Here is a 12,297-nt window from a genome sequence, read left to right as displayed (position 1 = left end):
TGTTAACGAAAACACGTAAAGGGTGTTTATTTCTGAATTTTTGCGACAAGAAATGCCTGTTACAACACTCAAACATCATCACCGTCTACTTCTAGATCTTCCTTACTCTGTGCTGGAATGTAAAGACAGGCGTTTCGTTCTGAAACGCACCGGGAAGAGCTTCGTGCAAGACGCTCCATGTTTCGAGATCGCGAGTAAGCGGTCGTTTTTGAAAGCGATTCTAGGTAGCGCCAAGGCGTGAACGTAACCGATGCGGTCTGTTGTGACACACGAATGTCAATTAGTAGTCGAGTAGTGACTCTTCGAAGTGTGTCATTCTGGTGTACACCGGATGGACGGCAGATGTGGTCAAAGTACTACTAGTAGATTTAGATTTAAAAGGTACCCATTGAGTAATTTGAAAAGTAGATGTGGCCAATGGATTGTAGGTAATCAGGGTTGGCCAGTTCCGAAATTACAAGGACTGATGACACTACGAATAGGTAGAATTTTCAAAAATAGGTTCATTTACCGGCTATTTCACGCAATTCTTACGACTATCCCATCACAAAACTACATTCTACTTTTAAAATCCAAATTGTGAAAAGTAAGTGGTTTTGTTCTAAAACATAAACACTTGATTAAGTACTGCAAGCTGGAAAAATCTGCTTGAGTACCTCGCAAAATTGAAGTAAGCCTACTTCGTTTCTGGCCAGCTATGATGGACGCTGTCCATTTGGGAAGTTCAAAAGTAACTTTGTTTTCAAATTGTACTGGCTACTTGATAAAATTGTTAGGTTTCCTAAAAAATCGCGCTTCACACCAATTTCGATAGAATTCCAACCTTCAGAGGTATTGCGATAAGAGGAAAAAGTTTTGTATTTATTGAATACGAGAAAAAGTAATTTTTGAACATTCCTACTGGCTACTGTCTGTTGGACGGGGATAGCTTGCGGATCGACTTTGAATTTGGCTATTTTTTCTCTGGAAACGCGACTTTTGGATTTTTGAATTTTTCCCATCTCTTGGTGCAAGTATACTGCTTATTGCCAGAAAATCGAAGTAGCTTAAAGCAGCGATTGTGTGATCAATGTGGCTGTAAATTAGCGTGACCTGTGTGATCGAAATGAGGTTACCAAGCAGTCGAACGCTGATTTGTTTGTTCGATAGAAATGTACGGCGTGGAGACCAGCGGACCGTCGTATGGCTCTTTCAGTTGGCGCAAGTGCAGGGAATGCCGCTCTATCAAAAGGCGGGACAACGGCGTAGTCTTCTGTCGCTTTTACGGATTTCGGAAGTAAGTTTTGGTCTATCTTCGACCAAAAATCTATCCGGTCTGGAACATTGCATCAATCAGTCAATTCGAATCAAATACAATGTTTATTCGGTTCCGTATACCATAATGATCACAGAGTTTTCCATCCATGGAAATTCCAACAAACACACGCTGGTACGTTCTGCGTTGGTCCTTGGATTAGCTTTAGCGGATCCTAGAAGGCGCATATTGATATCAAAGGTATCAACACTAGGGCAGTTCAAAAATATTTATTTTTTACTTACTCCAGGGATTCGTTGCTCAAAGAACGATGTATAACAATTTTTGCTCAACTCTAACCAGTAGAAGCGGAGTTAAACGTTTTAAATTGATGAATTATTGATGAAAAACTCAAATAACTTCGCTTCTGCCGGTTGGAATTGCATGAAATTTGTTTCGCATCGTTGTTTTAGACAACTCAACAATTTCATGAGATATTTTTGTATAATAAATAACAAATTTCAATTGGCTCCGCGCCGGCTTCTACTGGTAGGAATTGAGCCAACTGTGGTGTGTAGCGTGCTGTTACGCAACCTATCAATTTAATCGGTGAATCCCTGGATTCCGGAAAAAATAAGTTATTTTTGAACAGCCCTAATGAACACCTATCATTCGGCACTCGTTGGGTATTCGTCATTGAACACTTTGTCGGAGTCCAGGCTATCTGTTTTGGACTCTGCGCTGTTGTGCTCTTTTTGCATTTACTGTTTACCCAGGTGTGAAAAAATCTGATTTGCATCTCAGGTTAAAGTTCGAGGACAAGCTGTTGTGTACGGCAGGCTTCCTGCTTACTGAGGATTGCGCCGCTAAGGACCTCAGGCTGTGGCTGCCGCAAGAGAGCTGCTTTAACGGGGAGGCGGTCGAAGACAAGAACGTTCTGAGCCCGAACGATCCGTTCAAATGCGACGTCGCCGATTTCATACTGACCAATATCGGGCGGCGTTTTTGCGAGATTGTACGTATCGAAAAGCGGGCCATGTCGTGGATTGGAGAGAACGGTGAGTCGAAGTTTGGGCTTCTTTTGAAGTTGTGTTGCTTATGAGAGCCTAAACAGTGGTCCCTGACCAGGGTTGTAACCAAGTCATAAGGCTCCGAGTCACAAGTCAATCTCACTTTTACAGTTTTGACTCGAGTCAAGTCGAGTCAGTTTCAATTCACCACCGAGTCAAGTCCGAGAGCAGAGGGTCGAGTCCGAGTCACGGTTTTATGACTCAAGTCCAAGTCATTGTGTTGACCGATCAGTTTCCAGTTAGAGTCTTGTTAAACCCACTTTTCATAACCATGTCTCGTGATATTGAATGGTCATCATTCATAATATACTAATTTTCCTCACTTTTAAGCAGTTTCTGGTCGCATTTTCAAGAACCAGTGTCAATAGACGTAATCCCAATAGTGTGGTTACTTCACTATTCTTCGAAATTACAATGAATTGTCGGTCTTGGGCGTATCAATCTCGAGTCATGTGACTTGGTTAGAGTCATGGGCAATGGCTCGAGTCCAAGTCGAGTCAACACACAGATTGACTCAAGTCGAGTCATTTCCGTACTTCTAGAAAATGACTCGAGCCGAGTCAGGTCATCGGAAAATCTTTGTAAGCTCATTTGTAGTTGAGCATCGGTATCACTGCTGCATTTCACCAAACAACACGGCAACACTTTCAAAGGTAAATCCTCGCGTTTTTGAACGGGTGTCTCTTACACTGTCGCACTGATAAGCAATATGTATTCATTACGGTTTTGTTTTGTGAGAAAATTATATTTTCATGGTTTCGTTCCTTTTACACCTTGTTGATGCATGGTTCATTTTGTGCACCATTAATCTACCGGTATAGTAAAGTGTTAGATCATAGGCGTCGACTTTTTACATGGGGTGGCCAGGTGAAAAAAGGGAGAGGTTTGAATAAAAAGGGAGGGGTTTGAAACCGCTTCAAATTTACGGAGTTAGCATCAGTTTATTACGGTGGGATTAACAAGACTTTAACTGGAAACTGAGCAATCAACACAATGACTTGGGCTCGGACTTGACTCGGTGATGAATTGAAAATGACGCGACTTGACTCGAGTCATAACTATAAAAGTGAGATTGGCCTGTGACTCGGAGCTTTGTGACTTGATTACAACCCTGGCGTGATCTCTCTTGAGTCTCTTGGTATATACAGTCCGTTACAATCGTGAAGATATACCGTTCTATTTACGGCTTTCATATGTCTTTGCAGAAGACATATTCTGGAAAAAACCAGTGCCAGGCGTGCGCGACTTGTGCGACGTGTGCGAGACCACCCTGTTCAACATCCACTGGATCTGTCAGAAGTGCGGCTACGGCGTTTGCTTGGACTGCTACGAGAGGCGGATGGGCAAGTCTGGGAAAGGTGCTTGGCCTGCCTGGTTTTACTGAAGGACGCTTGTCCTGTGACTGTGTGTTTTCTGTTCTAGAACAAGTGGAGTACGATGCTGATAAGCAACACAACTTTCGGTGGGACCGGTGTGTCAAAGGGCAAATTCACATTCACTCGAATATGGTGCCGACGCAGATAATACCGAGGTGCGTATTTTGTTTATAGTTTGATGTTTGCCGTTCGCTGATGATTGATGCAAAATAAACATACACGCGACACTGCAGCTGTTCTCAACCTCCGGTCCAGCCAATAAATATCAATTTCATTCTCGCTTGCAAAATGAACGAGGCTGAAGGCTTATAATATGAGTGATAAAACACCAAATTTTCAACTGACTTCGAAATTTTAGACTATGTCCGATGTGATATCGTGTCCACGTTTACTTTTGACTTATCCTACGGCACAATGCTGCAATCGTTCTACCACACTGTTTAAAATGAGCTTACAACTCATGATACCAGTAATATGAGAAAGCTGAGTCCAGTTTTGAAACATAGTTTGATGAACTTCGACTGTAATTTAGCGAAATTTGACTTAGCAAACAGTAAAGTTGCCTTTCTTTCGGGAGAAACCCAACTGTACAAATTGAGTTGGTGGTTTGACAGGACTTTGCTTTGCAGAACTATCAATAGACCAACACATAACTGGTTTAATACCGGAAGGACAGCGGAAAATTTGTCATTATAGGTTCAAATTCTCCGTTTCTAGTTGCATACTATTTTGTAATGGCATTCTGGATCGACTTGGAATTTTGAAAGCTCACCGGTCTGCCAAATTTGTATTGAACTTTGACAGGTTTTGACTGGAAGTTGAAAAGGTCGACAGCCACTGACTCTGTGCTCATGCCACACGTTTGGCTGTGATATATTTTCTGTCACATTTAATTTGGTCCTAGATGAAGCAGCATCAATATTGCCAATACCTCTTGTATGTAGGCTTGTTCAACTTATATTTCTGATCATTGTGACACCTGGGTGTATTTGGGGTGTCGGAACACTTGTGACACTCGTGCAGGCCGATAGCTTGGAGCCTATGGAAACTAGTAGCTTCGGGTATATTGCCATTAGTTGGGCATTGACAATGCTGTTTGCTTTATATTTCGGGGCTCAGTCCACGTTATATTATGGCCACTGTAATTAATTTTGAGGGATTGCGGGAATATAATTGCGTTCACGTTTTTTCCAACTTCAGCACTTGTCTGTATGACGTCAACGAAAAAATGCACCGCATTTGCAAAGATCGCGGCATAAAGACGTCCTGTCGATGTCAGAACGCTGAGAAGCGGCGGGCAGCCAGGCAGAAAAACTCGAGGTAATCGAAATTCTACAGCCTTCCGCAGATAAAGTTTTGTCGTCGTAATATTTTGTCTTGGATATGATCTTACACGAGTAGAGGACAAGTAAAGTCAAATTTCAAAATCTAAACTGTAAAAAGCAGTTGGTTTTGCCTGAAAATACTGTCGACTAGAATTGCAAACAATATAAAAACATAACCACTCGTGTGAGCAGCGCAGAAAAGTTGATGTTTTTTCATCACCAATCCGTAACCCTTCAATCACGCGTGAAGCACTATGATTCCGATATTCGACATGACTTTTTGCAACTCAGGAAGAGAAAATACCCGTTTGCTGCCACGGCAATTCCGGAGAAAAGACTTCGGGATTCCGTCTGTGCGAATTTGGCGGATTCCGAATCGCCCGCACGGTATTCGAGGTAAGTTTCATTTTTTGTTTATTCCCATTAGTATTCGGTATTGCTATGCGTAAAACCAAGGCTCCTCGATTCAACTCTCGGAAGCAGGGGCGGTCAGGGATGTAGTGCGTCTACTTTTTAGGAGTACTCAAGTAGTTTTTTGCAAACTAAGACTACTTCTACTTAACATTCTTTTTACTGTAATATTTGGACCCTGAATGTGTAACACAGTACCCAGTATCTATTGGATTGCTTGATATTGAAATATTGTACATATGATACAACTATCATGAAGGTATAACTTGTAAGTCTTATGCGATCAGTGCCAGTTACTGCAGCATAGAGCAGCTGCAATTCATTTGTCACACAAGAGTGCAGTGATTTGATCTAGCGTTACCATAAGTTCTCCATTTTGAAGAAATGTCCTGCCTTCGTCCAGATGTCATTCTTTTTGATAATTTGTTCTCCCTATTAGCTTATAATGCCCCAAAAGACCACAAAAGACGTTAATTCTTGGCTTTTCGACTGTTCGCTCCTGACGAGAGTCAGTCGAAAAAGCTTAGAGTGGAATGAACTGGCAATATGAAACTATCGTAATTCTCGAACCAGAGTAGTAGTGCTTGACGCCTTACATATAGTTTCAAGAAAGCCCTTTTTTTACAGTATTTCGCCGAAGTCAAACTCTAAAACCGTCGACTCGAATTGCTCACCACCCAAAGAGGACAACGTAAATGGCGGTAAGTTTTCGTAATCATGACAGCCACTTCCGCGCAAATGGTCTTGGCTTCTGTGCTGAATACCACTGACAAAAAACTTGTGGTATGGTTATGTGCAGTAAGTATATGTCACCCGTCTGATATCAGGTGCATATGTTCAAGATTCAAAAACGGATAATGTCCTAATTTTTCATTCGAGCGATTGTCCTTTTTATTACCGCACAATTTAGCTTACCGTTTCATATTCCTGTGCACTTGGTGTGATATCCATTATCCAAGTTGGACGTAGCCTTACCAACATTAGATGTATGTAATGTAATTCTATCGATAAACCGTGATTTCGCCATCTAATAATATCATACGTTACGATTACCCAGATATATCTTCCGCCGACTCGTGTCTCGAGGGGGCGAAATTGCAGTGGCTGTGCGGCGGACGCCTCCTCCAACTCACCGACAGTCAGCACGCCGCCAATTTGAGAGTGTTCAAGAGGTATTGGAAGGAAGGGATGGTGAGTTTTCGCTTTGTTATGTGACACAGCAATCGAGTTAGGAGTGGGTAGCTTCATGTCAAAATTAATTGCGGCCAATATTTTCATTATTTGCACAAAATTTTATGTCCGTATGCCATGATACAAATCAGGGTTGAAGTTGTGGTGATTTCGTGGCGAAATTTGTCAGCAAAATAAGAGCCTGTGACCTGCTGACTTGGCTGTGACAATAGATTCGCGTCACACTGATCAAACGCCAAATGGCACCATGAAATGTTCTGCGTTAGTAAAAATTGGCTTGTTGGGCCAGCCATTGAGACTTGGTGTATACACTGTTTTCCAAATTAGACTAGAATCAGAACCATAGCTCACCCTTGACTCATCCGCTTAAGCTTGATGCTGACCGATCAAAGGCCATTAATTCTGCCATCGGCAAACATCTGTTAGATAATCCGATTTGTGCGAATAATTATCGAGACGACAGATTTTGCTTCGTTGGGAGGGGCCGTTCACACTTCCATTTGTGTGCCTTGGAGTCGACTTTTATCAAAAAACACCAACCCAAAATTCTGTCTACGAAAGGAGTTCGTGTGTCACCTAAAAATAGTGCATCAAACGCTCTCTCTATCATGCTGGTGACGTCATATTTTGTGATACGATTGTTGATATACGATGTCCTTTCCAATTCTCTACTGGTTGCTGACGATTACCCTGACGAGTGTCAGCCGAAAATATTCGGGTTTATTCAACATCAATATACTATTCGATTGTAAATAGAATCATAGCTACACAATTTTTTCCGAATCTGATTAGATTACAGTTACTGAATTTGCGAAAACTTGGAAATTGAATCACATTCCGTTCGTATCTTGACACGTTTCGCACTCTATAAAATTCTCCTGTATCATTTTCTGGACACCAGAAATAAGATTGGAATTGAAATGCACAGCATAGAGATATTTGACAAATTCGATTAGCATTATAATTAGACCAAAGAAACATTTTTCACAAATCAATATTGGATTAGAGTACCAGCATTTAGTTTTAGTTACTATACCGAGACCACTAGGATTATTTAGTCCAAGTCTGATTTTGTGGTACTGCTGGATGTTTTGAACTTCCCTTTACCCGGGAAACCCTATTTTCGTTACGTCGAAACACTGCCGTGAATTTGTACAAAGTTTTTGAAGCTTCTAATCATCAAAACGCATTATTTTCTTGTCATCGATGACCTTTGACCGGGTACGAACCTTGAAATTTCAGCCGGTGGTCGTGTCCGACGTCGGCAAGTACCTCAACATGGATCTCTGGTATCCAGAGAGACTGTCGAGCGTTTACGGCGAGGAGGAATCCAAGAATTCGCTCATCAACTGCCTGAACGGCTCCATCGTCACCAACATGAGGATACGGGATTTTTGGGACGGATTCGAGAATATCTCTCGTAAAACGCATTTCTTTGGAAAAGTTTTTCGACGTTTCATCGTGTTATTTCTTCTCCAGATCGGCTTTGCGACCTCGATAATAAGACGATGATATTGAAACTGAAAGACTGGCCGCCGACCGAAGCCTTTCACGATGTCATGCCCGAAATGTTTGAGGTTTGTTTTGTGTTCCGTTTCGGTCACTGTTTACCTCCACTTTTTCGGAGCACTTGAGTGTGTTTGGTGTTACTCTAATTCTACATACAAGTTCTATAATCATTTAAGTCAAAAATCAGCCTTGAATAAGTAGGTTTTAGTTATTTGGAAACCTCTAATTGTACTTATATCCTGTATACAAATATGTATTATATTGAAATCTGAATTTTAAAAGGACCTTATGAGTGCGCTGCCACTGCCCGAGTACACGTACATTGGTGGCCGATGCAATCTCGCCTCCAGACTGCCGCAATTCTTTGTAAAGCCAGACCTCGGACCGAAGATGTATAACGCTTACGGTATGACAATACTTTTTGTCGATATGATATATCAGCTCCGGTGCGGTTTTTCTTGAAAGATTGTGTTTTCATTGCGCTATGGTTGATTTCAGGTTGGGTTACGGAAACCAATTGGCAGCAAGGCACCACCAATCTCCACTTGGATATATCCGACGCAGTGAACGTCATGGTCTATGTCGGGATACCCCACGACGAACCGCCGGAAGCGAAAGACAGACTTGTGCAGGTACTTGATAATGTGTAACGTCAAATATGCAGGGCTCGGGATGAAATCAGACAAACATGGGAACAGATGTCCTACCGAGCTAGCAGTACTCGTGTATAAGGCTGTGCAAAATAGAGGGTCTGACTGACTGATCTGTTTCAATTTGAGTATTAAGAAGTACGAACGAAACACACAGAGTTCAAACGTGCCTATCAAAGGAAATAATATTAGTTACTAGTGGTTCTCAAACCTTTTTAGACAGGCCACCCTTTATGCTAATGAAAAATTTCGCACCCCCCCCTTATCGTCATATCACAAAATGCAAGCAGAATGCTACCAATCTCAGCGGATAGTTTGATGGCATGGAAGGTTTTATGACTGTTGATGCGAGAATTCGCAAATGTTAGATCAGGGGTTCTCAACCTGGGGGGCGCGCTCCCCTTGGGGGGGCGTGGAACATCTGAAGGGGGGCGCGAAGAAGTGGTAACCTGAAAAAAATGTTTGCGCACTGCGCGATTTACCTCCAATGCACGCGTGTTTCTCTCTATATAGACCCAATTTCATATATTTTTATTCTCTCATCAACATTCATAACCGTCCATACCATCAAACAATCTGTTGGGGTTGCTAGCATCCCAGTTGGATTTTGTGATATGACGGTAAGGGGGGCGCAAAATTTTTCACCATCAAAAAGGGGGGCGTGTCTAAAAAAAGGTTGAGAACCACTGTGTTAGATTCTGACTATGCACAGAGCAATAACTATGAATTGGAGGTTAATGATGCATGTCAAGGGAAAATTTTCAGTTGACCGCAGCTTCGAGCCGCTCTCTCTTCGCCCCCCCCTCCCCCCCAGTTTGAGAACCACTGAGTTGCATTAAGGAAATAATATCAGTTACACTTATCAAAGGAATATTTTCGTATTTGCTAGTCGTAACAATGACATAGCCCTCGGGGATCATACTGTGGGTTTATCTTTACACAAAATTACATTCCCGTTGTATAGCACCATGCTACATGGTTTGGATACAATAATTAACGCTAATAATATTGCTCCAAAAACTTGACTTAAAGCAATACTGGACTCTGACTCGTACATTCAAATCGTATCCAGCCCTGCTTTTATATTGGTGTTTAACGATATGTCGGCATGTCTAGTGTTTCACTGTTGCGAGTTACTGCGTTGCTTGCGATAATTTTCATGTCATTCTTAATTTAATATTACTTTTTCAAACTCGACCACAATGAGAATTTGAGTGCTTGAAAATACTTGATTGAATTCATCAGATCATCAGCGACGGCGATATTGACGAGATCCAGTTTCGGCGAGCGGCCAACGAGAAACCGGGGGCTCTGTGGCACATCTTTCATGAAAGCGACGTTGACAAGATACGGAAATTCATCAAAAGCGTACGTGTCTTTCTCAGTTATTTTCTATGTGTGGAATATGCTTGTAATAATTGGCTGTCCATTAAATATCGGCGGTATCGGTATGATATATGTTCTGTCACATCCCTGAAGTTGTAAGCAGAGGTGGTCAGTAACGAAGTAAGGGATGCAACCATCTCCCAAACTACGGTACCCTACACTTTTCAAAATACAAAGCGTGAAAGAATGCAGTTCTGCTTAAACAACTGTCGAGTAGAAGGGAAAACATTCTAAAAACACTTGGGTAATTCAGGTAGTCAAAACCTGCTTTAGCTCTTCAAAAAAGTTTAGGTGCTTTGTTACTGATCACCTCTGGTATAGTTATTAGCTCGTCTCAAATCGCGCTCTTTTCCGACAGATTTGGCGTGAACGCGGAGAGATAGAGGCGGCCGATCACGACCCGATTCACGACCAGCAGATGTACCTCGACAAGGAGCTGCGACGGCGTCTGAAGGAGGAATACGGGGTGGAAGGTTGCGGCATCGTGCAATGCGAAGGGGACGGGGTCTTCATTCCGGCTGGCGCGCCGCATCAGGTGATGTTGTTGTGTTACTTTTCTAGATAACAAAACTGTTTCATATGAATGTTTGTCTTGATTTCCACGGATATGACAACACGGTTGGGGCTGGGCTGCAAGTTCCTAAGCAAATATTAGACTTGATCGAAGTACTATTTATTATGATATATATTATGTGACCACAAAGAAAACAATGCCACTTATATACCGCAGTAATCTGGTGTTTCATTGCGCTCTGTGACGATGCTGCATGTCAATAACTACTTCACATATATATTCCAGCAACTATTCCAGCAACTATGGTTTTCATGGCTAGGCATGTTGTCGGAATCGCGCAAATAATTATCTTTCGTAACTGATACTGTGAGATCAGCCTCATGTGAAAAGTGCTGCATACTGTAACTCTAATCTGTGAATTGTTACACCGAAGCAACCGACTACTTCAATTTTCCGACTCCTAACTAATCGAATTTGGATATAAATATTTTAACCATGCAGAACAGCCTTTTATAAAATTGATCGCAACTTTTAATTATCTGCCAGCATATTACTTGTGGCTATTTAGTGCCTTGCGCCGACTGAAAACACAAAATAGGTCAACACATCCGCATGACTGCGAAATTGGTCTAAAAAGAAACTCGACAGCGTCGCTAGTCACAGATGCAGGTTTTCATGGACCCTGTAGGGTGCACCATGCACACCGGGTTCATGAGCGCTCTTTTTTAATCGACGCCGCGTACCTATTTAGGTTTTCAACCTGCACAGCTGCATCAAGATAGCCGAGGACTTTGTCTCGCCCGAGCACGTCGACAAATGCTTCAACCTCACGAACGAGTTCCGTTATCTCTCTTCCACGCATTCCAACCACGAAGACAAGCTCCAGATCAAAAACATCATCTACCATGCCGTCAAGGACATCGTTTCCGCCGCGATACACCGTAACTGCCAATGACGCTTCGCGCGATCGCTGAACGCGGCCACTGTGATTTTGCAAACTTTTTAGTGATTTGTTTCCTTGGTTTTATCTGTTGAGCTCAATGTTTGGTGTCCGCGGTCACTCTTACCAAAGTCGAAGCTTTTTTCAGTACGTTGTGAAAATTCAATTTTTCGACACTAAAAACGTCTGAGGCTTTATCTTTTCATGCTGCTTGCGTATACATAAAATCGAGCGGGATGTCGTAGACTACCATATTTTGTGATTTTTCTGTTTGTCATCGTATTTCGTTGACATGCAATAGGCTAAGTTTATAATTCTTATGAATGCGTCATGTCAATTGCTGTGACATAGAAGCGATTTTCTTTCAGGGATAAAATCCAGCGTTTCTTGGCGGACATTTCGAGCTTAGCGAGTTCTGTCGAGCTCCTAGTATTGTTATTATCCGTTGCATCACAGCTTTGTTCGTTAGATAATCATCGGTTCACGTTCCTGGATGGGATCGGTGGAGGTTTTAACAAAATGGGGTGGTTGTATCGCGATGACTGCGGACGTGTTGATCCTTGCCTTCATTTCCGTGGTTTCGATGTGATTGTTTGCGTTGTAAGGATTTTGTTCAATCAAGTTGGGCTATTCTCAATAGTGTGCTTCATCTCCTTATTATTTCGAAGGTACATTACATTTTCGAGTCCTG

The 12,297-nt window shown here is 42.1% G+C and overlaps 1 protein-coding gene across 3 annotated transcripts in view; it reads left to right on the top strand.

Moving 5' to 3' along the window:
• The window catches only part of LOC145454446 (uncharacterized), a 27,514-nt gene extending 15,217 nt beyond the window's left edge, over positions 1–12,297 (top strand). For all 3 annotated transcript variants that reach the window (XM_080332435.1, XM_080332436.1, XM_080332434.1), the window contains 16 exons: positions 96–194; positions 1,150–1,276; positions 2,039–2,292; positions 3,510–3,662; positions 3,727–3,835; positions 4,881–5,000; positions 5,297–5,401; positions 6,044–6,117; positions 6,474–6,607; positions 7,850–8,027; positions 8,087–8,184; positions 8,399–8,522; positions 8,615–8,748; positions 10,012–10,134; positions 10,511–10,687; positions 11,418–12,297. In XM_080332435.1, coding sequence (XP_080188561.1) covers positions 96–194; positions 1,150–1,276; positions 2,039–2,292; positions 3,510–3,662; positions 3,727–3,835; positions 4,881–5,000; positions 5,297–5,401; positions 6,044–6,117; positions 6,474–6,607; positions 7,850–8,027; positions 8,087–8,184; positions 8,399–8,522; positions 8,615–8,748; positions 10,012–10,134; positions 10,511–10,687; positions 11,418–11,621 — 2,213 coding nt within the window. In that variant the 3' untranslated portion in view covers positions 11,622–12,297. The remainder of the gene's footprint in view (positions 1–95; positions 195–1,149; positions 1,277–2,038; positions 2,293–3,509; positions 3,663–3,726; positions 3,836–4,880; positions 5,001–5,296; positions 5,402–6,043; positions 6,118–6,473; positions 6,608–7,849; positions 8,028–8,086; positions 8,185–8,398; positions 8,523–8,614; positions 8,749–10,011; positions 10,135–10,510; positions 10,688–11,417) is intronic.

Source organism: Botryllus schlosseri, chromosome 13 (genome assembly GCF_051294905.1).
Source record: "Botryllus schlosseri isolate E-star chromosome 13, Bs_hap1, whole genome shotgun sequence".
Lineage (NCBI taxonomy): Eukaryota > Metazoa > Chordata > Ascidiacea > Stolidobranchia > Styelidae > Botryllus > Botryllus schlosseri.
Note: the sequence above shows the minus strand (reverse complement) of the source record. Positions and strands in the feature narration are given on the sequence as shown.